Source organism: Lineus longissimus, chromosome 5, assembly GCF_910592395.1.
Source record: "Lineus longissimus chromosome 5, tnLinLong1.2, whole genome shotgun sequence".
NCBI classification, from domain to species: domain Eukaryota; kingdom Metazoa; phylum Nemertea; class Pilidiophora; order Heteronemertea; family Lineidae; genus Lineus; species Lineus longissimus.
The window spans coordinates 17,534,321-17,558,892 of record NC_088312.1 but is presented as its reverse complement, the minus strand read 5'-3'; the positions used below and the strand labels follow the sequence as shown (position 1 = coordinate 17,558,892).

General features: G+C 41.7%; 3 protein-coding genes across 3 annotated transcripts in view; 2 read left to right on the top strand and 1 right to left on the bottom strand.

The window, feature by feature from the left end:
• LOC135487857 (E3 ubiquitin-protein ligase HACE1-like) overlaps positions 1-16,418 on the bottom strand; it is a 156,857-nt gene extending 140,439 nt beyond the window's left edge. The window contains exon 1 of the mRNA XM_064771980.1: positions 16,037-16,418. Within this exon, the coding sequence (XP_064628050.1) occupies positions 16,037-16,338 (302 nt within the window). The 5' untranslated portion in view covers positions 16,339-16,418. The remainder of the gene's footprint in view (positions 1-16,036) is intronic.
• Positions 16,419-17,266: 848 nt separating this feature from the next.
• On the top strand, positions 17,267-18,118 carry LOC135488573 (uncharacterized). The gene has a single exon (XM_064773214.1). The coding sequence runs from the start codon at positions 17,267-17,269 to the stop codon at positions 18,116-18,118; it is 852 nt and encodes a 283-aa protein (XP_064629284.1).
• A 1,975-nt stretch (positions 18,119-20,093) lies between these two features.
• Positions 20,094-20,765, top strand: LOC135488572 (uncharacterized). The gene has a single exon (XM_064773212.1). It carries the CDS (start codon positions 20,094-20,096, stop codon positions 20,763-20,765), a length of 672 nt encoding a protein of 223 aa, XP_064629282.1.
• Positions 20,766-24,572: the final 3,807 nt, after the last annotated feature.

The window sequence follows — 24,572 nt, the reverse complement described above, 5'->3', positions numbered from 1 at the left end:
TTAATAACATTTTGTTTCAATAGTTATGATTGTGCTTCCCATTGCCCTCCAAAGCTAGAGTCAGTTAAAATTTCTTTAATGTTATAGGTCCATAGGTGTTTTGACCCAGAGGGACATCGCTTCAGTTGTTCTAGCTCCCACATGTACGCTTGTTTTATAATTCTGTCATCTGGAAGTGATTTTAACCAAGACCAGTGACCCAGTGTTGATTTTAAAATATCATAAATAATGGGATAGAGCCCAAGTTCACATCTTGAGGCAATATTCGAGGTACACTTGCCCACCGATAAAATGTGCTTACACATTCTATTTTGTAACATCTGAAAAGGGTATTTATCAATTTTCGATGTTTGTGGATTTTTCAGTAGCTTTAGGCAATCAGCCCCCTAAACCTCACATCCATAAGTTAGAATTGGCTTTACAATAGCATTAAAGAGTTTCATAATTATTTCTGGGTATAGGATGTTTTCTCTTAAGAGCTCTGCTCTGATTTTAAAATAGACTCTACAAGCTTTAGTGTAAAGCTCCTTGATATTTATTGAAAAAGACCCATTGCTACTGAAGGTAATACCTAAGTATTTATACTCCTGTACTAGATCAAGTACTTTACCGTACACAGAAAACTTCACATTTGATTTAATTTTCCCTGATGGACTGAATATCATGATTTTGCTTTTGTCAAGATTGACCTCTAGTTTGGATTGGACACAGAACTGACTTAACCCATCCAGACATTTCTGCAGCCCTTTCTCACTTTCCGATACAAGTAGAAGATCATCAGCATATAACAGACAATTGAATACAGCGTCACATAGCTTTACAGGGTCACATTCAGGAGTGAATACATCACAGATATCATCAATGAAAATATCAAATAAGAGAGGGCTAAGGTTGTCTCCCTGTTTTATACCGATGTTACCTTTGATCGACTTAGAGTAACCTGCATCTGTTCTAACTTTATACATAGTATTATCATACATTGATTCAATGACTTCAAAGTATTTTCCATTTATCCCTTTTTTCAATAATTTGGTGAGTAGTATTTTTCTATCAATCTTGTCAAAAGCTTTCCTGAAGTCTATAAAGCAAGAAAAGAGTATCTTTTTACCAGTTTTTACATATTTATGTAGCAAACTGCGCAAGGTGTGTATAAGCTCAGTTGTGCGAAATGATGGCCTGAAGCCAGCTTGGTTATTCCTGATAAGAGGTGATGTCTCATTCAGTTTCAGTAGCCTGGTGGCCATGATGCTATTATAAAAACCTTGCCAAGGCAACTTGTCAGGCATATACCTCTGTAGTTATTACACTCTTTAGTATCACCTTTCTTATATATAGGACACAAAATACCCGTATTCCATGCAACAGGAAAGGAGCCCGTATCTAAAACCTTGTTGAACAGTTTGACCATTGCAGGTGCTAAAAAGTCAATTCCATTTTTTAACATTTCATTTAGAATCATGTCTTCACCACACGCTTTGCCATTTGATAGTTTTCTAATTGCAGTCTTCACCTCTTTGAAACATATAAAGTAGTCTAACTGACCCTTTTGCTGCTGAAGTTTCTTTTTTGTTTCTGCAAAAAAATCGTTATCTTTTTCATTTCCATCATTTTTCACTAGAAGGGACGAAAAGTAACTATGCCAGCTATCAGCTGTAATCTGATTGCCGACTGGTGTGTTTGGGCTCTTGTTGATTTCTTTCAGAATTTTCCAAAATTGGTTTTGGTCCCGACTGTCAGCGTCATTAAGTTTTTCCAGAAAGCTGTTCTCAAAGCTCTTTTTTGCAGCTTTAGTAGATTTTTTGAATCTCTTCAGCGATGAAAAATAATTAGACCGTATGTTAGGATCATGTGGATTTTCTGTTAATTTTCTACCCAGCTTGTTCAGCTCTCGTTTTTGAAGCTTGAGATTATTACAGAACCAAGGTTTATTTTTCAGTTTTTTGGCTTTCTTTGCCGGATGGTTTGCATACTTAATCTTTAAAGACTTCTGTCCAGCCACAAAAAGTATGTTTGTGAATTCATCAGATAAAGCGTCCACATGTATGTCACGTGCATCCCTAGTCATAAAGTTGTCAACAAGAGTTCTCACATCCCACATAACCCAGGCCGAGTTGTGGGCCGAGTTGGTAATAGGCCGAGTTGCCCCGTAATTTAGTGCGACCGCCACCCGAGTGTTTATCACGATCTTTCGCCGTTTTAATTGCGCGTTTTAGGCAGATTAATCAATTATTACATGCATGCATTATATATCACCGAAATGATAATTGCGTAGGCTATTTGAAACTAAGTTCAGATATTATTTTTGATCTTTGAATTGAATTTAGGCGAGTGATTTTTGACACCCGGTCGACATATCAGGTCTTGCAAAATTCACGCGAGATCGCTTGCTTCATCGGCACGTTTGAAAACCGAATTTCACAAATTCTACAAATATTTATCACATACCATATGTATCACCACAAAGGTAACTCTATAGACTATTTGAAACCAAGTTCAGATACTTATTTTCACAAAAATTCGAAGCTATGCAAGCAATTTTTCAGTGGTAGAGATCGACGGAAACAAATTTCTCGCTCTAAAATGACATGAGACGAGCACCAACTTTCGCTAATTTGTGCACAAAATTTCCGCAATATTATAAAAAACTATCGATAAATCTGAATTATAGAGACTCTTTTCAGTACCTAAACAAATTTCAGGTACATGGTCATGTTGATTAAAGGGTCATTCCATGCCATTCCACTCAATTTTTCGCCGACCCCCCTCTGATTTTGGTTTAATTTTGCACACTTGTGGGCACCCCTAAGAAATGGCCACATGCCAAATTATAGCTTCATCCGTCTTTTTTTCACGGCTCTAGAGCATTTTGAAAATCTGACTGTTTTGGCTTAATTTTGCAACCCCGCATTGGAAATCGGACCATACTCCCTACTCCTGGACCCGAGAAGCATGAATTTGGTATCATTGGAAAGGGTAGGCAATACCCTTTCAACTGATATGTGACACGATGACCTTCCAAGGTCATCCACTTTTCCAGGTCATTTGATGTGACCTTGACATTTGACGTACTTTTTTAGGGTATGAGTATCGATCGATTTTTTTCAAACTTTAGGAAGTTTTAGCCAATGATGTGGTCAATGTGGCCACAAAGTTTCATAATGGGGAATTCAGTAGTTTTGGAGATATTCAAGGAAAACTGCATGAATGAGTGGCCTTCAAAGGAAAAAAAAACCTTGCACACACATAATTCACCAACACAATTTATTACACTATACACTATTTGTGCAAAGATCTTGCTATAAACAGTGTCTCAGTAACCTGCACCATTGAAATACTAGACAAGGACCGAGCAGGCTCAGTGCATTTGGTATGGCCACTGAGAGCCTTCCCTTACTTTTGTCCTAGTGGAAAGAACGCATTTTGACAGTATTTCACATTGATTTAGCATTGCTGTTGTCCAAAGGAAAAAAGCAATATCACAAGTACGCTAACAAACTATTTGTTGACCTTTAGAACTTTGACTTTACTAGTTTCGGATGCATTTGAATAGCGTTTCACGGAAAGTTTGTTTGGTTCATCTGCTGGATAGAAAGAATGCAATTTCTGCGTTCCTGTTATTGTGATCGCATCCCCAAGTCTTGTTTTTAACCAAACCTCATGCTCGGAAATGTCATCCTTTGGACACCATATGGAAATGATACCTGGAAGGCTGTCATTAGCCCATTCAAAGAGATGTTGTGGTGTCTTAATCTGGCAGTCAATAGGTCTTTGAAGACTTGCCCTAGATGCAAGTATCTTTATAGTACCACCTACTCCATCACATGGGCCTTTTCCATGTGCAGTTGCGAAAAAATGCCATTCCGCTGGCATACCAAAGTCGTCCTCATGAAAGTATAGATTGACAAAATTCTTTCTATTCTTGTACTGAGCGGCCGAACCGTCTGAAAAATATACAACCTTTTTAGGGGTGACCTTCGATTTTATAACCTGCATTAACTGTTTCTGAAAAAAACTTACAGCCACTGTGTCGTGAGTCAGACAGTCAGATATCATCACACAACTGATAGAGTGAATAATGTCATTTGTCTTGTAATAAACCACTGAAGGGTGTAGCGTCACCTGTTCATTTGCCCAGTAGTATCCTTGTGCGGCATCCTGCACCACAAACGCATAGTTCTCGCTAAAGTCACTAAGAACGAGAACCTCATCGTTGCCTTATTGCTCCTTAACCTTGACCAAAAAGTCTGCCTGCTGCTTGGCTATGAAATCGTGGGGTCGTAGACGCAGAAGTTTTTCACAGAGAGTTTCACAGAAGTCATCAATGTCACTTTCAATCGTTATGAGGTCACACCTGTCCGTGGAAACCCATTGTTTATAAGTCACTCTATCCACACCCTTTTCTTCAAGTTCCTCCAATTATCTCTCTTTCATGCCAATAACCCCCGGACAAAATTTGCATTCGCCCAAAAAGCACTCTGGTTTACCAGGGTTACAAGACATCTCAGCGAGCAAGTTATGGTATGTTTTTTCCCCAACAGCGCTCAACATTAACTTACAATTCTGATGAATCGTACACACACACACATTATGTGTTCCTGATGCTCCAGCTAAAACACATTGTTTTGGCCTATGTTCCGCGAATTTTGAAAGTCCGACTTGAATCCCGGGATTTTCTGATTTGAATAATATGTAAGCTTCCTTAAGGTTACACAAAACGAGACGTTTCTGAACATGTATCCTTCTCCCCTCTTCCTTTGAATATATTGACTTAAAGTCCTTCTTCCCTGGCATAACACGGCTGACGGTGTCTGATAAATAAAACTCACGAATAACCTGGATCACATCGTCCCCAAGTTTACTCCCGAGTTTTGGATTCGGCGAAGCCATTATTCCGTGTTCCTCCTGGAGCCTTTTTGCCGTTCTCGCCATCCAATTCGTAACATTGAATTCCTGTTCAATTCGCTTTATGCTCCACGTTTTGGGTAAAAGTGTGAGAATGCATATTTTCTCACTCCGTGTAACATTTGGAAATTTTTCTTTCAATTGACTGACAATCGTATCATAATCGTCCTGGTCTGGATTCATTTTGAAGACATCACACACTCCTGCCTGTAGCTGCTCCAGCTTTTGTTTACCGTATCCTTGGAGCTTTATCCTTTTGGGATCCAAGGGCGTCTTCCCTAAAACCGAGAATGTTTCGTTGACTGATGGCAGAGCGAATGTTTCTATCATTGACGTGCTGGCTGTAGGCATAATAGTTGGATCTTCTATCTCGGAATTTCCTTCACCTGAAAAATAATGTACATTAGTTATAGATCCTGCCCGTTGAACGTAACTTCTGGACTCCGTGCAGTGCTCAACAAGTGCTACAAGTTCGAATTGAAATAGCTACGATAAAGCCCAATGTGGTAGAAATTCTTCTACTAGCAAGCATCAGATTTTCACGCACGCGGTTGAAACAAAATGTTTTGTGTTTCAAGTTTACATAACACTGCAGTTCGCCATGTCCTTCATGCGGTTACAGGGTGCGGTTGTAGGCCTACATTTTCTGAGGGTGTCCTGGTTTCCTCCTACATTACAACTCAATGAAGAATATACATTGTAATGCCTAAATGTACTTTACCTTGTGTGCTACTACCGCTCTCTTGCTCTGAACCATTGGTATCACCATCAGTATCCGCATTCGATGTTGTAGGCCTGTCACGTTTTGGCACCTCAGTGCGACAGTCTCTGCAAAGTTTCTTGCCGGGTATCAGTCTTGGATTAGGATGGAGTTTTGAAAACTCTAGACTAATTTCACGTAATCCCCGTTTCACAGCCTTCTCTGGATGTATCGCAAAAGGGTCCATGCACTTGTTTTCATTGCATGAATAAAGCCTTAAGTACTTGTCATAGTGATGATTACATGCAGACGTCAATGTAATACCGGCACTTATATCACATCGAAGATGCAGTATTTCCAGTTGATTCTTATCCAGAGAACGAAAGATGTCCGAAGACCGGGCACGACAATCGTCTTTAAGATAGGTTCCTATGGAGCAGGATTTCTCATTTGGGAAAGACATATTCTCCTTCTGACACAGCACTGTGATGTAAGCACAATGAACATAAAGATATGGTGCAATACCAGGTATAAATGGTTCGGGGAATCTGCATTTCCTGGAAATGATGCAATGCCTTCAAATCATTCTTGAATATCTCCAAAACCACTGAATTCCCCATTATGAAACTTTGTGGACACGTTGACCACATCATTGGCTAAAACTTCCTAACGTTTGCAAAAAATCGATTGATACTCATGCCCCGAAAAAGTAGGTCAAATGTCAGGTCACATCAAATGACCTTGAAAAGTGGATGACCTTGAAAGGTCATCGTGTTACATATCAATGGAATGGGTATTCCCTACCCTTTCCAGTGATACTAAATTTATGCTTCTCGGGTCCAGGAGTAGGGACTATGGTCCGATTTCCGATGCGGGGTTGCAAAATTAGGCCAAAACAGTCAGATTTTCAAAATGCTCTAGAGCCGTGAAAAAAAGACGGATGAAGCTATAATTTGGCATGTGGCCATTTCTTAGCGGTGCCCACAAGTGTGCAAAATTAAACCAAAATCAGAGGGGGGTCGGCGAAAAATTGAGTGGAATGGCATGGAATGACCCTAAAAGAGTATCAACCGATTGAACATGAGAAAGTTCACTCATCTTCATTGAAGCAGCGACTACCGCCATTTTTAAATGGTGGCATCTCTTCTATCGATCGGCCAATCAGCGGCACTGCTTGCAAAAAGTTGAGCCACCGCCAAATTTGAAATCGCCGAAATTCAGTCAATGTGCCTGCAGCGCCAACTGGCGGTGAAAACTATATTAATTCCATTAAAAGTAAAAAATGAAAAAATATTAAAAAATATTCAGCCACATTTGAAAACAATATTTGCTCTGTGGACCGAGGTAAAAAGGGAAAGAAATCTAAATGCGAAATGACCTCATTCTCTTAATACAGGTCGGATCGCGCTGATTTTTCGTGTTTTGAGTTCACCTTGGGCAACTCCTAATTTAGCACCGTCAACGAAATGTCCAATTTTGTCCACAGATGGGTCCCTAGATGGATGGATGGATGGATGGATGGATGGATTGCAGGACGGACACCATTTGAACAGCTATTCTACTAGCTCCGCTGACTTTGTCAGCTGAGCTAAAAACAACTCCCTAATGAGACCTTAAGGTAAGGTTGACATTACCCTGACAGCCTTTTTTTAACATATGATAAAACTGCAGCCTCCTACAAGTCTCCTGATACCCAACAACACAGGTTTCCTCAAAAGGTCAATCACATAATGCAAATCATGCATATTCTTATCCAGAAAGCATCAAGCTATTCATATATTCAACATATATCATATAGAAGCATATTTGTTTAGTCCTTGGGCAAGGCAATTCATGCCTTGTGCCACTGCAGTGTTCACATTTGGCGGAAACTGCACTTAAAACAGGTACCCCTTTAAGCTCAACTGGTCATTTTCCATTCGCGCTGCAAGCAAAACTGACCTTTGGAATGCCGAACAGATTGTATTTTCAGGTAGTCAAGGCATTTCTTTGTAATATGTGCAAAAGGTCTGACTGGATTCTCTAAGAGGACACCTCCGTTGTCATGAGATACCAAATTTGATGAAAAGGGCCGAGTTTCACTTCGGGCCTACTGGAAATGCATTGGAAGAAAACGATGATGCACTGTTGTTTCAAACGGCACTCTGTTCACCAATATTGCATATTTCATATACATTTCTGTTGGAAATTATTCAAATTATTCATGGCTACGTGGTTAAGTTGAAGTTAATAGTTTCTGAGCTCATAAAAATGTCGTCATTACGTCTTAAGGTCTCGTTAGGAAGTTTTTCCCAAATGTACGCGATGATGACGTGCCCCATCAACAGGACGTAACATCTATTTTAAAACGCGTTTCCAAAGTGAATGCATGAGGACAACCCATTTGTGTCATATATCACTGGAAACGCACAATTCCCCCGATTCTGCAGGATGTTAAATCAGGCATTTTGTTTCTTTAAATAAATCATAAGCGTCGCATTTGCTCCTAGCTCTGTTCACCATCCAAATGGCAATATCGCCAATGAGGCTGGACAATCACGAAAAAACCCAAATATTATACATTTCTTCCTGAATAATTCTTACAGTGACCATTCTTCCATGAAAGACAGTTGGTTACGCTACACAAAAATAAAAAAAAAACCGAGGGTCAACCATTGAGATATGTTGAATTTTGCACAAATCAGCGAAAAACGTACTAACTGGCACTGGACGGCATTTCAACACAGGGCCAACGCACATCCCAAGTTCAGTGTACACATACGTCGGCAACAACAGTAAATGCATAGTTTCTTGTTAGCCGCCTATTGAGTAGCGCTCTAGGTTTCAGAAACTCCAAAAAAACATGTCTTTGCCAAAACAACTGCTGAATCAACACTGACAGACTGAGGACCGAGAAATCAATGATTTTAGGAACTACGGTGAGGGGGGGGGGGGGCGCGCATGAAAAAAAACCTCCCTAATGAGACCATAGTTACACTCAAACGGACAATTTACACCATTTGACCTCTGTGACCTTGAAAAGTACGTCAAGTCAAAAACACGTATGATATATGATATATACTTGCTAGGAGTACCTACAATAAAAATTGCGTCAAAAACAGATCACAAGTAAGTGAGATATCACACTATTTATGTTTTCAGTTTTGGCCCCCTGGTGACCAAGTCAAGAATCAGACCGGACCAAAATTCAGTGTCAAAGGTCATCTGACCTAGTGGGGTCATGCATACAAAGTTTTGAGTCCATAGCCTTAGCAGTTAAGAAACGGGCTAATGTTTTTTAAATTGGATACGACGGCGACGACGACGACGACGACGGACGATGGACACTGCGGTGTTGTTGAGACTCACCCCGAGCCAAAAAGGAAAAAAAATTTCTAGGATGGCCGCCTAGAGGCCAGAAAGTAGGTCATATCGCGAAGAAGAAAAATACTTCTGGGCATATTGCCCAAAGTTACCACCGGCATCACACCAAGTTTTAGCCATCTAGCCCTAGTGTTGACGAAACGTGCTCCGCTAACAGACGACGATGGACACCAAAGTTCAGCTTCCCACAAGTCTCCTGATACCCCACAAGACAAGTTTCTACAAAAGGAAAGGCTTGACCCACCATCTTGAAATATCAGACTGATGACATTTTGCTGAAATTTTGTCATTTTCAGCATCCCATAAGCCGAAATATAAAGAACGCCACAACTGTTCAGAATACCACGTTCAACGTTTGTTACATACTGTAAATAAGACATTTTCTGATTGAAAAGCATCCATGTATTCCAGATATATCATATTGAAATACAATTTGATAAGGCCATGGGCAAGGCAATTCAGGTCTTGTTGTGTAACAGTGTCCACGTTTTGGAGAGACTGCAACAAAAACAGGTGCCCCTTGACGCTCAAGTTGTAAATTCCTACTAACATTTCAAGGAAGCAGGGCCCATATTCATAAAACCCTGCTAAACTAGCAGCCAACTAGGCCTTAACAGACTGCCAAGTGCCTAGTTGGCTGCTTCATAGTATGCTGCTTTTTTCCTATTCATAAAACCCTGCTAAGCACATTGCCAGGTAGTTGTCAACTAAGATTCTGTAAGTTGTTAGTTGGACCCTTGGCCTTTTCCCAAACCACATACCACAAGATGTGTTAGTTTCACTTTCAACAGGGGATGGCATGTGTGCATTGTATGTGTGCCTTTCGACTCAATATCAACACCTAAAATAATTTGTAACTCCGCACTAGATGGGCCGATTTTGATTCCGTTTGAGGCGTATGGTTGGAATGTATATCATTTACCTATTGGCATTTTTTTAATATACAGGGTTTTGATAGTTTGATTTTGAATATTAAAAAAGGCCCCAAAATAAAAAAAGATATACCCGGTTGTTTAAATTCTGCTTTGCCCACGTTTTTGAGTTTTGTTGGAAACTAGAGTTACTTCTAATAATTTCAGTGAAAAGAAATTCTCATTTAATTATCGTGATATTGTATCGAAATTATCAATATTTTGATATTCTTTGATATTTTAGGATTTTTCAATGTCATTGAGTACTAGTGGGGGTATGAGTACACATAAAACATCAAATCAAAATATCACCTGTAGAGGCAGAAACATATCAAAACTAGTATGATTACGATAATATTCTAATTCGCTTTAAAATTTCAAGATTACAAAATGTGATAACACTCAAAATATGGAATATGTCAAGGGGGAATGAACAGAACATGGTTGCACTGAAAAATCTTGAAAATATAAAATGATAAATTTTTTTTGTTGACATTTTGATGAATCACAAAAATTAAATTAAGTATGTTTCAGAATATCCTATTATCTTCTCATCACACCATGCAACTTTGCCAGCTCCAGAATTCATCTTGCCTCGGAATCCAATGAAGAATTGACAAAATTAGTTGCCAACTAGTGACTTAGAGGTACCCTAGAGTACCACTAATGTTAGCAGACAACTTAGCACAAAAAATAAGCTTAGCAGGGTTTTATGAATAACACTTAGTATCCAACTATGCTTAGTTGGCAGATATAGTCCAAAATTTTGCCAACTAGGCTTTTATGAATATGGCTTTTATGAATATGGAGCCTGGATGCCAAGATTGTTGCATACAGTTGCTTTTGCGACAATCTAGGTATATCTCAGTAAAATGTGTGGGAAATCTGACAAGATTCTCTAAAAAGACACCTTCGTAGCTATAGGATACCAAACGTGATGAAAACGGACGATTTTGATGCTGGGCTTACTGGATATGTGTCAAAAATACCAATGACGTACTGTTGTTTCAAACAGCTCTCTCGTCACCATTTGTGACAGTGCAACAGCTGATCAACCGGCCAAAACACACTCAAATCCAGCGAACGTTTACGTCATTACGCTAATGTCTTCATTCTTTATACCAATCTATTGAACAGTGCACCAAGTTTCAGACACTCTGCATGACATGTCCCAACTCTAACATGTACTACTTCAGTGCTAGATATAATAGGCAGCAGGAAATCCAACATTTTCAGGAACTACGGTTAGGGGTTGCAAGGTGTATGATTCCACGGAAACTATTTATAGCTACCTGACCTTGGGGGTTTCAAGTTCATAGCCTTTGCAGTTAAGAAACAAGATTTTTGCCTTTTTCCCAACTTGTCTGGGTGCTTATCTGACATCAATTGCCTACAGCGATGTGTGAAGTTCTTCAACTGTTCCACTGTGCTACTGTTGCCCCTGTAGTTAACAATTACAACCGTGTTGAACTCTTGGTAGGTGAAAACAAGATCTATGGGAACCAAAATAGCGAAATTGAAAAGAATGTGAAAGCAAAAACTCGTAGGATGTACAGGTACCCACGCTAGATTAAAAATCAAACATACCATTGAAATTTGGTGAGATTCTGAACTTTTGTTATAAGACCTAGAGCATTTACTCCATTTCCAAAAATTGCTGCCTGGTGGCCAAGCAAGCAAATATTCAGATCAGACTGAAATTTGAGATCATGCCTATAGATCCATGCACTTGATTGGGAATAACATTAGCATAACGTGGTGTTGGCCGTCGTCATATCACCATGCACTTTTACATTATTGTAACGTGACTTGACGCAACTACTTCGTAAATGTTGTTCCCAATCAAGTGCATCGATCTATAGTGGTGTGTACAAAGTTTCAAGTCCATAGCCCCAGCAGTTCAAAAATATGCCAGCTAATGGACAATGGACGATGACAACAAACTTCGACCACTGCAACCCCTGAAAAGTAGGTCAAATGAAACAAGAGCAATGCAGGGCGTGGCATATGTCCCTGTGAGCACATTCAGTTGGTGTATTAGGAAAGTGAAGTGTTTTTCAGACAATGCCGGGCAGCTGGTGTCATAGCTGACTGGGTTTAGTTGACATCGGGAAAGAGTTATTGGTCTGTAATGCCCGATGTACACGTTATCTTTTTCTACCCGCATAAAAAGTTACATGGTTATTACCCAAAGCGTTCTCATTAAAATGAGCGGAAACGAAAAATTTACAGATGGCTAATGGATGCAGACAGACGGACGCACGGACGGGACGAATGGACATTGGTAAAACATTTGCCTCCGCAATGCATTACGAATTGGCAGGGGCACAAAAATGAATTTGATCAGAAAAATGGTTCATATTGACAATCGCAACAAGCCAGTTTTCGAAAGGAACCTTCTTCCCGTCACCGCCAACGCAAATACTAACAAGAGGCCCAAGGGCCTGGCGCTCAGCTGAGTTAACATCATTAATATCTTCCCGGTGTTTAGTTCATTATGCATGAAAATGGCATGCTCCATGGTATTTGATATCCTTTTGCGTTCACTATGGTACCAATGTTTTTGGTTGACATAATTATGCCACTGTTCATTCCTCAATCCTGACCATAATTCGGGTGAAATCATCGTATGAAAATATTTACCGAAACATGAAGTTTATGCCATGAATGAGGATACCCATTGTCATAGCCTCGTTTACAAGTACGAAGTATTTTCCCGCGAATATTCAAAACTGCTTGGCTCCTTGCCAGTTAAATAACATGTGACTATACACAAAATAGAAAACTTTGATGGAAATTGTAAATCATTTTTTATCTATCAGGGGAAACAAGCTGATGATGATCAAATAAATCATTCATGAGAAATCGTTTTGTTGCTGAAGCTTGCATGACGAAGTTAATGCTAAACCTTTTCTTGTGCTCTACTGCGCCACCGTAGTTTTCTATTTAGACCAGCGATGACGTCATTTCTGGTGATTCCCAACGTTGTCCAATGAGCGCTTTTTAAAATGTGCCATTTGGTATTGTACAGTATGCAATGTATTTTTTCAGCGCTGCCAGTTGCCGAACAGAATGCCGTAGCTCCCTCAATTTCCAATCAATTTTTATGGGAGTGACATTATTGTATTGCTTAGAATGTCTACTTTTTACTCATGAAAGAATCGTAGAACTAAAACTTAATAGGCGAACATAATCATGCCGATTCACTGCACATACTGTGGGAATTCTCCACTTCAAAATACATCGGCGATGTCATCGCGAACAGAGCATGCACTTCCGATATCGTTTTCACAGAAATGTGGCCAAATTTTCAAGAACTAATTTCTGAAAGTAGTCCCTTAAGACCTTATGACTACCACTGAAACGAACTAGTGATAATATCGCCTACCAGACTCCTTTTTAAGCAGAAAATTGGGTACTTGAGTGTCATTGAGCTCCAAGATTATTGCACATGGCGTAAACAACATGCCGCCATTTTGTCTCCGCTTCGGTATTTCGTACGCCGCTTATAATGCACCTTCTCAATTAAAACCAACACAATAAGGCCTTACATCGTTGATTGAATAGGAACACCACACAAAACACAATAAAGTGGGGGTACAATCGATTACGAAGCTGAAGTGAACAGTGATTTATTCCTGGAGCTACTGCTTTTGTTGTGTAGCTGCCATGTTTTGAGAACTGGCAAATAGGAGACTTCATTGATGGCTGACGTCATCGGGCGGGAATTTGAATCGGCAGAAATAATTAAAAGGCAGGTAGCACCCTCTCCTGTTAAAATTTTGAACTTTTTCTCAATAAAATAGATTTTCAAGAATTTTATCTTAATATAAGAGCATATTTCGACTAATTCGGCTGCTCCTAGGCCGATATAGGCCAGTTTCCTTCATGCACTCTCGCTCGCAGGAAGTAGGTCGAATTGTTTTGAAAGTAGAGTTTGACCAGAAGTATCCAGAAATGCAAAATTGAAGTCTCTAGGTCTTACGGTTACAAAATGTGCACCATGGGTTTAACGGATGGACGGATGGACGGATGGACGGATGGACGGATGGACGGATGGACGGATGGACGGATGGACGGATGGACGGATGGACGGATGGACGGATGGATGGATGGATGGATGGATGGATGGATGGATGGATGGACAGACGGACGCCACTGAACAACTTTTTTGACAAGCTCGGCTGACTTAGTCAGCTGAGCTAAAAATAAATTTGATCGGACGAACGGTTCTCCTCGAAATTGACGGACACCGATTTCAAGCCATATTGACAATCGGAACACGCCAGTTTTCGAAAGGAACCTTTCTCTACTCACCCCTAACATACATACCAAAAATGAATTTGATCTGACGAACGGTTCTCCTAGAAAAGTTGCGGAAACGGATTTCAAGCACGCCGCCCTGGTGGCCATATTGACAATCGGAATGAGCCTGTTTTCGAAAGGAACCTTCCTCTACTCACCCCTAACGTACATACCAAAAATGAATTTGATCTGATGAACAGTTCTCCTCGAAATTGACGGAAACCGATTTCAAGCACGCCGCCCTGGTGGCCATATTGACCATTAGGACGAGGCTGTTTTCGAGAGAAACATTCCTCTAGTCACCCTCTAACATACATACCAAAAATGAATTTGATCGGAAAAACAGTTCTCCTCGAAATTGACGGAAACCAATTTCAAGCACGCCGCCCTGGAGGCCACAATGAGAATCAGAACAAGCCCGTTTTTGAAAGGAACTTTCCTTTAGTAAATGACAACCCACAAAAAAAGTTTCGTGGTTATCGCTATAAGCGTTCTCCTTAAAATGAGCGGAAACGAAAAGTTTACATACGCCTGACGCCTAACGTCTTAACGCTTCACGGCTGACAGACATCGGTAAAACAAAATGCCTCCGCAATGCTTTACGCATCGGCGGGGGCATAAAAACCCTGAACACACCTTAACCATTCGGGAATTTTGCTACCGAAAGTTAGAAGGAAATGACGTAGAAGTAGGGGTTTATTTTCTGGTTATAGCAAACAATGCAATCTCAGATAAGGCCACCCTTGGATGAGACACAATGGTTATTGTTGGCATTGGGTAGATGTGACAGAATGAATGGAAAAGGGAATTTAACCCTCTCTCCTTTTTTGGGTATTTTGAAGAATGCGTGGGGAAGGAGTTATGTTGGCATTCTAATATTCGAATAGAGCTCGTCCATGAGAACACAGCGACGGTCGTTTTGACAAAAGGCCACCCAAGTTTTACTAAGTAGAAGTTGTTTTCCACACTGGCAGCAGGGGTCTGTATGCAGGGGTGTGTGTGTGTGTGGTGGTGTAGGGGTGGGTCAATCATGCCCCGCTCTGCTCTACCCCTTGATGTATTTTGGAAATTAAAGATTTCCTTATTTTTCACTCTCATTGCATGCTAATGCCGTTTTTGCTATAAATTATTTACACAGATAAAAGGACGATGGTTGCTGCTGTTGGAACACTGTGAATTATAAACAGGTCTAATTTTCCCTCAAACCTAGACCACACCTCAACTACCCATCAATTGATTTTTAAATGTCATTATGACATCAATCAATATCTATTGTTTTACTGACATGTTTTGGAAATACATGTTTTTTTCTTTCATTATATGTTTGAATTAATAAATCATCATAAATACATTTGGTAATGTCATTCTAATAATATCAGCTTGATGTCAGAATGACATCAGGTTACAAATGGCAGAACAACATTATTTTCGGGAATTCACCAGATATCAAATGTAATCTACCAAGCCTTGTGTGTCAATACATGTATGATAGAACCCACTGGCGTTCTGAAGCGACTTATAAAGCCGAAAGGAAATGGCCGAAATCAGTTAAACAGCCGAAATAAGTGTCAATACAGAAAGCTGTGGGGAATTAATCGATGCTGTTGTAAACTATACAATAATCTAATCAACTAATGGTTGCAACCGCTAACAATAATCTCTGTACCTTTAATATTTGTTCACACCATGCACCGTGCCATGGCTTCATGGGATGCATCAACCAAAATTTTCTGACCATATTCTCCCAAACCTTATATATGGAGGTCAGGGGCATGCAAATTTGGAAATAACAAGTTATGACCTAGAGACATAAAGGAATGCAAATAAAGTTTTGCTGGAAAAAAGGAATACTCACTGTTGTTGTATCTGACATGAACAGCTCATATAGAAGGCTTGTATTACAGCACATATTCTAGGTGCAGTGGTACTGATGATGTCATGAGCAGCCTTCTTGCAAGATAATCTCGTTGGTGTTAGAATGCCTCCAAGTCCTTGGTCATGACCACCAAGCAATGAAGATTGTAAGTCATCTGAAGCTGTCGATTCTGCTGCATCACCCCCCTCTGCTCCAATGTTTGTCACCAGGCTATCTTCTTCCTCAAGGCTCGTATCTGTGGGCTCACCCGTGTTTGATTCTGTTCCATTGTCTTCTGCCATGGCCTTTGTTTCCTTTTGCTGGTATTCAATTTTGTTGATTTCTGTCTGAATGATGCATAACCATTCTTCCAGGGATTTCCACAGCAATTCCAATGGCTGGAAGTTTATAAATGATAACTTGAGGTTGAATTATTGCTCACAGGCAAAAAATCACGGGATGTCGTGCGTATGGTATCTTTAAAGTGAAACACTGATCTCTTGTTTCAATCAGCAGGAGAGTGATACACAAATCACAACTTATGCTCCACAAATCTAGAGCCAAATCTACGCTACCAGCAGTGTAGTCAATTATCAAGTAAAATCCAAGGGAGGTCATATAACAAGAAACGATCTTTGTGTGACCTTCAAATGTATGTCATTGATTAATCTGAACATTAAGCTTAACATTTTGCTGGAATGAATTTGACCTTGACCTAAATTCCAAGGTAATAGCAGTCAAATTCTAAAATTTCACCGATACCGGGCGATACTGACTCTTTCAAAACCGGATGAAGTCCAGAGAGTGTGTGTGCGCGTGTGTGTGTGTGGGGGGGGGGGGGGGGTGAACCTTTAATTCCTCAATCAATTGAACTCAATGCTAGTGCTTTGCTTTCTGAGGAGATACAAACCTGCTGCTTCCTTTCACCAGGTTTGGTTGCAATGTGGGTGCTTTTCTAAGATGACCGGGGCAGCCTTGAATGTATTTGTCTCTACAAATCAATCAATCAATTGAACCTAACGCTATTGCTTCGCTTTCTGAGGAGATACAAACCTGCTGCTTCCTTTCACCAAGTTTGGTTGCAATGAGGGTGCTATTCTAGGATGAGGGCAGCAGTGAATGTATTTGTCCCAGACTCTTCAAATTTGATATGTATAGACACCTATCCTGTTCACTATATACACGCATCCCCTTGGTGACCTGATCCGTGAGAAGAGGATCACCTTTGAGATGTACGCTGATGATAATCAGCTGATGGACAGCTTTCGCTGTGGTGACAAGGAGGACGGTGCTCAGGTACTCTCTCACGCAGAGGACTGCATCAGTGACATTGGAGATTGGTTAATGGACAATAAACTTGCTCTAAACGCACCTAAGACCGACATGGCAAACTTTGTGTCCTCCAGAAGGACTGGCTCTATTTCGTCCATTGTGGTTGACGGTCAGGACATTCATGAATCGGATTGTGTGAAGGACTTGGGCGTTTGGCTGGATAAAAATATGACCATGAAGAAACAGGTCTCCTCCATCTGCAGGGCAGCTAGTGCAAGCCTTTACAACATCGGTCGTGTAAGAAAGTACCTCGATCAAGCTAGCGCAGAGCGTTTGGTTTGTGCATTGGTCAGCTCCCGGTTAGATTGCAATAATGGCATTCTGCATGGTCTCCATGAAAGTACCATTGCTCCACTCCAGCGTATTCAGAACTGGGCTGCCAGGATTGTCCTCCGTCTTAGGAAATCTGCGCACATAACCCCTGCCCTTCGGCAATTGCACTGGCTCCCTGTTAGGTCAAGGATCGAGTACAAGATCTCGCTGACTGCTTATAAGATCTATAGCGGTCTTGCACCACAATATTTCGATGGGTTTTTGAGTGCTGCACCTGGCCGACGAGAGACGCGGTATTCTGGGCTTGATCGGGTCTCCGTCAAAAGAACCCGAACTCGGCTAGGCGACCGGAGTCTCTCGTCTTGTGCACCTGTTCTTTGGAACGCCCTCCCTGGCCACGTCAAGGCATGCCAAAATATCACCAGTTTCAAACTTCAGCTAAAGACGTGGCTTTTTAAGAAGCACTTCTCTGAATGATGTTTTCGGTTTTGAACGGGGTGGCACCTTGATCAGGCTCATGGAAAGGCGCCGCCTATAAATGCTTTTCATTCATTCATTCATTCATATTAGGCATCTCTGCATTTGACAAAGATTCAATTGAACTCAATGCTATTGTTTTGTTTTCTGAAGAGATTCAACCCTGCTGCTTCCTTCCGACAAGTTTGGATGCAATGTAGGTGCTATTCTAGGATGAGGGCCGCCTTGAATGTATTTGTCCCAGACTCTTCAAATTTGATATGTGTAGACACATATTAGGCATCTCTGCATGTTGACTAAGATTCAGGTCAATGGGAGCTTTTCAGGTGTGAAGAGGTTAAAGTCATAAAATTTTATGTGGGCCATATCTGAAGAAACATTTCATATCACTGTGATCTTCAAATATATATAATTAATTGATCAAGCTAAACATAGTGGTTGAAACATTTTGACCTTGACCTTATTTCCAAGGTCACAGAGGTCACACAGTGTACCATAACAATACTTTCTTCCTTTTATTGACAACAGGTAAGGTCCCTGGCCATTTTATTTATTCTACTAGGATTTTGGGAACGATTATTGTTTTGTTGTTTTCCAATACTTGTTCTTCTTTTGGCCAGAAAAACTTCTATTATAAAAAAAAGACACATTTCTATCGATTTTGCATTGTAATTCGTGAGTTGAATGCTATTTTGTTAAAATTACCCTCTACTGCAGGTAGTCTGTGGGCACTATGTGTCACAAAGTGACATTGGTGTGCAAGGGTGTGTATATGTCTGGGTGAATGATTTAGTGTGATTGTGATAGATGGAGGTGGAGTGTGTGGTGTGGTATGAATAGTTTGCATGATTGGTGTGTGTAGGTCTGGGGAGGTACTTCCTGTGAGTGATACTTCCTGTGTGGAATGTATGGTGCTGAGACAGGGGGAGACACATCTTCAAGTTTGATCTGCAGAACCAGTTGAGACAACAAAATCGTATGCAGCTTTGACTGACTTATTGGTCAGGGGCCAATTGCTGGCCTGCTCCGGCCATGAATTAAGGCTATTCCTGAAGGAGGGGACACCAAAGTCAGTTGCGGACATGGCCCAACTTGCGGACCAGTTTCAAGAAGCACAAGGGGGAACATCGTGAATGTCTCCTACAAACCACCCCAGGAGGCTACACCCGGCAGTGAAGTGCGTAGTGACAGGACTAACAGGCCAATTAGTGAGAGATGGGGCAACTCTGGGGGGAAACGAGATGGAAGGAGACCAGAAGGGTCTTCAAATACTGCCTGAATACTAATTGCGGACAAGATTTGTCATATGTGTCATAGAAAGGGCCATATAGCCAGGTATTGCAGAGCTTGTCTTCAGACCAAGCGCTTGTACTCAGACCAAGGTGTCTGCAGCGCTTGTCCAAGGAACTACAGAAGTTGGTAGTGGGGAGGGGACAGGTGTCCCAGGTGCAACTTGGACTTGCTGTGTGTCCACTGGCATGACTTCTACTGGTGGAGCGAATGTCCCAGCTAGTCTTTCGACAGCCTGCCGACAGCCTTTGAGGTAAAGACCTCCGGATATGGTATCCAGATGCCTGTCACCACCGGATTGGTGGGGGATCGATCGTACTGTAACAGTCCTCCGAGATAGTGGGTACAGTGGCGTCATGGTGCGACAATCACTTTTCGAAGCTGACGCATTTCTGGGCAAGGAAATGACATGAGAAGTAGATATGAAACTGAAATGAATGGCTACATTGCAAAGGGGCATGCACGTCGTTTGTCACCTGAGGAAGCTGAATTGAAATCTGATCAGACGTATTACCTACCGCACCATGGGGTTGTAAATCCAAGAAAACCCGAAAAACTACGTGTAGTGTTTGATGCTGCCGCTAAGTACAGTGGACATAGTCTGAATTCTAAGTTAATATCGGGGCCAGATTTGACTAACAATTTAGCGGGAGTTTTGATGCGTTTTCGTAAGGGTGTAATAGCCATGGCCGCCGATATCGAAGGCATGTTTCATAATGTGCGTGTGCCTACATCTGATCAGGACTCTCTTCGCTTCCTCTGGAAAGACCATTTAGAATCGCCAGACCCACCTTCTGAATACCAAATGTGCGTCCATATATTTGGAGCAAAGTGCTCTCCATGTTGTGCTAGTTATGCTCTGAAACGTGTAGCTATTGACAACTTAGAGTACAGTCGTTTAGCTAGGGAAACAATTCTCAGACAATACTACGTTGATGATATGCTTAGAGGGTTTGATGGTACCCCTCTGGAAGCTACATCACTAGCGTTGGAATTGATCGACTTGAATAGCAGGGGTGGCTTCAAACTTACCAAATGGGCCTCCAATTGCCCAGAGTTGTTAGAGGCTGTAGCAAGTGTAGATGGTATCAAAACCCATTTGAAATTAGATTTAGATGGTAGTGTGATTACTCGAACTCTAGGAATCGCCTGTGATTTGACGCATGATATTTTCATATTTGACACTGTGAGCTTACCAACTGTGGAAACCCTGACTAAGCGTATCCTACTGAGTATAGTCAGTACAGTATTTGACCCATTAGGTTTTCTAGCCCCTTTCATTGTGAGAGCAAAGATTCTTTTACAGAGTCTATGGGAGAAGGGTCTCAATTGGGATGATCCCATTCCCCCTAGATGAGTATTTGAAGTGGGAAACATGGTTGTCAGAGCTTGAAGATTTGCGTCTTTTCAGTTTGAGGCGATGTTTTTGGCCAAATGGTTTGATACCAATGATATTCAATCTTCATGTGTTCTGTGATGCCTCTGAACAAGCCTTTGGTGCTGTTGCGTATCTGCAGGTTATTTCATCCCAGGGATTGGTTCACTGTACTATTATTATGGCTAAGACACGTGTCGCCCCTGTGCGGAAGAATAGGTTAACTTTACCTCGCCTGGAGTTGCAGGCTGCTGTACTTGCGGTACGCTTGTTTCGTACAATTCGTGAAGAGATAGATGTTCAGCTGACTGCTGTTTATCTCTGGTCTGATTCCAGTATTGTTCTACATTGTATCAGAAATGACTCAAAAAGGTTCAAAACATTTGTGGCAAACCGCATAGCTGAAATCAGACAAGAAACAAATCCATTTCAGTGGCGACACGTGCCTAGTCAATTGAACCCTGCAGATGATTGTTCACGCGGATTATTGGCCAATGAAATTCGACCTGGTCACCGTTGGCTTGAAGGGCCAGAATTTCTACACTGTGTCAATGAAAATGGTTGGCCCTCACAAAGTGTGTTGAATAGGGAATTAGATTTGGAGTCTAGTGAAGTTGTCAATGAGGTGAAACACACTGCAGTAATTTCTACAGTAGGTCTACAACATTCAGTTGTGGACACCTCAAATTACGTCCAAAACCCTCGGCGAAGTGCCTCGGGTTTTGGACTGCATTTTCGGTCTACCCGAGCGGTCTTGATTATACAACCAATGACCGCCAGCTCGGTATTAATTTCTATTCTAAAAGGTTTCAAAATTAAACAAATTAGATACGATTTGAAAGGTATATATGTTCCGTTTTCGTCAAAGAATGATCCAGCCTGGTGTCCGGAACTCCGCCATATTGTTGCTTGTGAAGATGACGTCCTCCCTACTTCACAAATCCCAATATCGGGGAATACTTCAAAATCTCGTGTTCTTGACATTGTTTTGTGGGGCTGAGTCGTTGCTTCTTGGTGAAAATAATTCGTCTGCTAAAATTCAGAATTTTATGCCTACCCAGGCGGTCATTGGTTACGATACCAAGACCGCTCCGATCAAAACGAGGCGTAATGTATTTTGTATTACAAACAATGATATACTGTGACTAAGGCCTTTTAGAATGACAAACCTTGCATAAGAGCACTGGCCATATGCGTACTGCTAAGCATCTGAGAAGTGGTGAAGGCTCACTGAGGCAACATCTCCGAAATCAGCATGTTTTAGGCATCGTGGGACTCTGAGCTGCTCCAAAGTGTTGAGGTCATCTCGCCACTGTACCCATTTAGACTGAATGTTCTCTGGCAAGGGGGTGTCCAAATCAGCATCCAGGCAACACAGCTCTCGTAATATCTGTCTCCCTCCAAGTATGACTGGTGCAACCAATCATATAGGGTCATTCACAGATCCTATGGCAGACAGGATTCCACGACAGGTGAGTGGCTTGCCCTTCATCGATATTTTAAACTGCAGGGTGTCATCCTCGACACACCAGTGGACACCCAGGGCTCTTTCTATCGGAAGTCCTGATGCAGCGTGGATAGCCATAGGCAAACTGGTCTCACCCTGAGCTCTATCTTCCGCTGGGATTCCCTTGAGAGCTTCCTCGGAGTTAGACACGTACTTGTGCACTCTTAAACCTTCTTCATGACGTAGGCCTTAGCTGTTCTTGACTAGTGCGTTCGCATCAGCATCAGCTACAGTGGATCCCAATCCATCATCGACATAAACGTTCTCTTTCACAAACTTGGCTGTTTCAGTGCCGTACTTTCCTTCATACTTCTCAGCTATCGCCTTCAGACCAAAGATGCAACATGAGGGCGACGATGTAGCTCCAAATAGATGGACGGTCATACGGTACTCAGATGGTTACTTCGACGTATCGCCGTTATCCCACCACATGAATCTCAGGTAATTCCTATGGGTCTCCTCGAATTAATGGAACATTGCCTCAATGTTACATAGGAAGGCTACCTTCTCTTGGCGAAATCTGCAGAGTACTCCAAGTAACGAGTTAGTTAGGTCTGGCCCTTGAAGTAGGTGGTCATTGAGACAGCTCCCTCCATACTTGGCGCTACAATCGAACACCACCCTTATTTTCGTAGGTTTCTTGGGATGGTAAATACCGAAATGCGGGATATACCAACGGTGGCCTGAACCATCATCTTCGTTCTCTAGCTCTTCTCGGGGTACTTTCTCGGCGTATATGTTGCTGATGATCTTCTCCATAAACGTCATGTAGTCTTTCTTGTACTGACTATCCTTTTCAAACTTTCTCTGCTGCTGTAGCAATCGTCTCAGCTCAGCGCTTCTGTTGTGTGGTAGTGCTGGCGGTGAAAATTTGAAGGGCAAAGGCATCTCAAAATGTTTATCTTCCAGCTGGCGAATACCGTTCTTCATGATGTCCAAGAACTTGGTGTCTTCCAGCGTTGTGGTGAGGCTACAGCAAAAAGACGGGAGTTCGACCCTTCAAAACTTAAAAAAGTATGATACGAGTAAGATTCGTCTCCATTACTCTCCTTCTGGTTGAAGTCTGTTTCTAAGACCCTGATCACTTCTTTGATTCTGTTGGGGAAGGCTATGGCTCTTTCCTCCGACACTGGGACTGTTTGGTCTGGATACACGGTGACGTCATGGTTCTCCTTCTTGGGTGCAGCAATACTGCTATACGTGATGATATTGTGGCTCGCTCCGATTCTGTCTTCTTGACATTTGCCTCTGTCAACGATTCCTACGATGCCCCAGCCTAGATCAGTTTTCTATGCATACGGTTCATTCGCCGACATGGAAACAACTTCTCTGGGGACCAGAGCACGAGCGCAATTGTAGCCGATCAACAGTCCAACTGGGCAGCTCTGTAGAGAATGTAACTCTGACGCTATCTTCTTCAGGTGAGGCCACTTCTCTGCCATCTCAGGTGTAGGGACATGGGATTTGTTCATTGGCATCAGCTCCCTGGAGTAAGTGACTGGTAGTGCAATCCTAACATCACTGCTCATTCCTCTCACTTCTAATCCCTTCAATTTGGTGGTCTCAGTCAGCTCATTCTCAGCAGACATTTTTGACAGCAACAAATTTGACTTGATCCCTTCTAAACCCAGCTGCTGGTAGACGTCATCAAGAACAAACGTGGTTTCTGATTATGTATCGAGCATGGCATACACTAAAAGTTCGAAGTTTGGTATATCGTGGTGAGATACCCAAACTGGCAATATCATGGAGCTTTTGCAGATAGAGTTGACAAAGGCATGGGCATGGCTCGGAGTGGCGTCGGCCACGTGGCTGACTGCTTGGCTCTGTTTACTATCTTGACGTTTCTCGTCCTCTTCCTTCAGACTATCCCTATGCAGCGACGTAGGCTGTGATCGTTCACACTGCTGACACTTCAATCTTTTCTTACATTCCATGGACCTGTGTCCACGCTTTAAACAGCCCCAACACAAGGCACCATTTCGAACAAATGTCTTCTGCTCTTCTAAAGTCTTTGCTAAGAAGGCAGGACAGCTATCAAGGTCATGTTGCTGTTAGCAGCAGATACAGCTTTTCCCTTTTGGTGCTTCCTTTTCATACTTCTGGGCCTTTGTCGTACTAGTAGTTGGCTTGGCTAACTCAGTCGAGAAACTTGATGCTCCCGTGCTTCGTTTCTGGTGACCTCTTTGCTGACTGTTTGGTTTGAAGCTGAACGCGTTATTTCCGTTACCATGGCTACCACAAGTACCCGTTTGCTTCCAATCGCTGCTTCTGTTTGAACT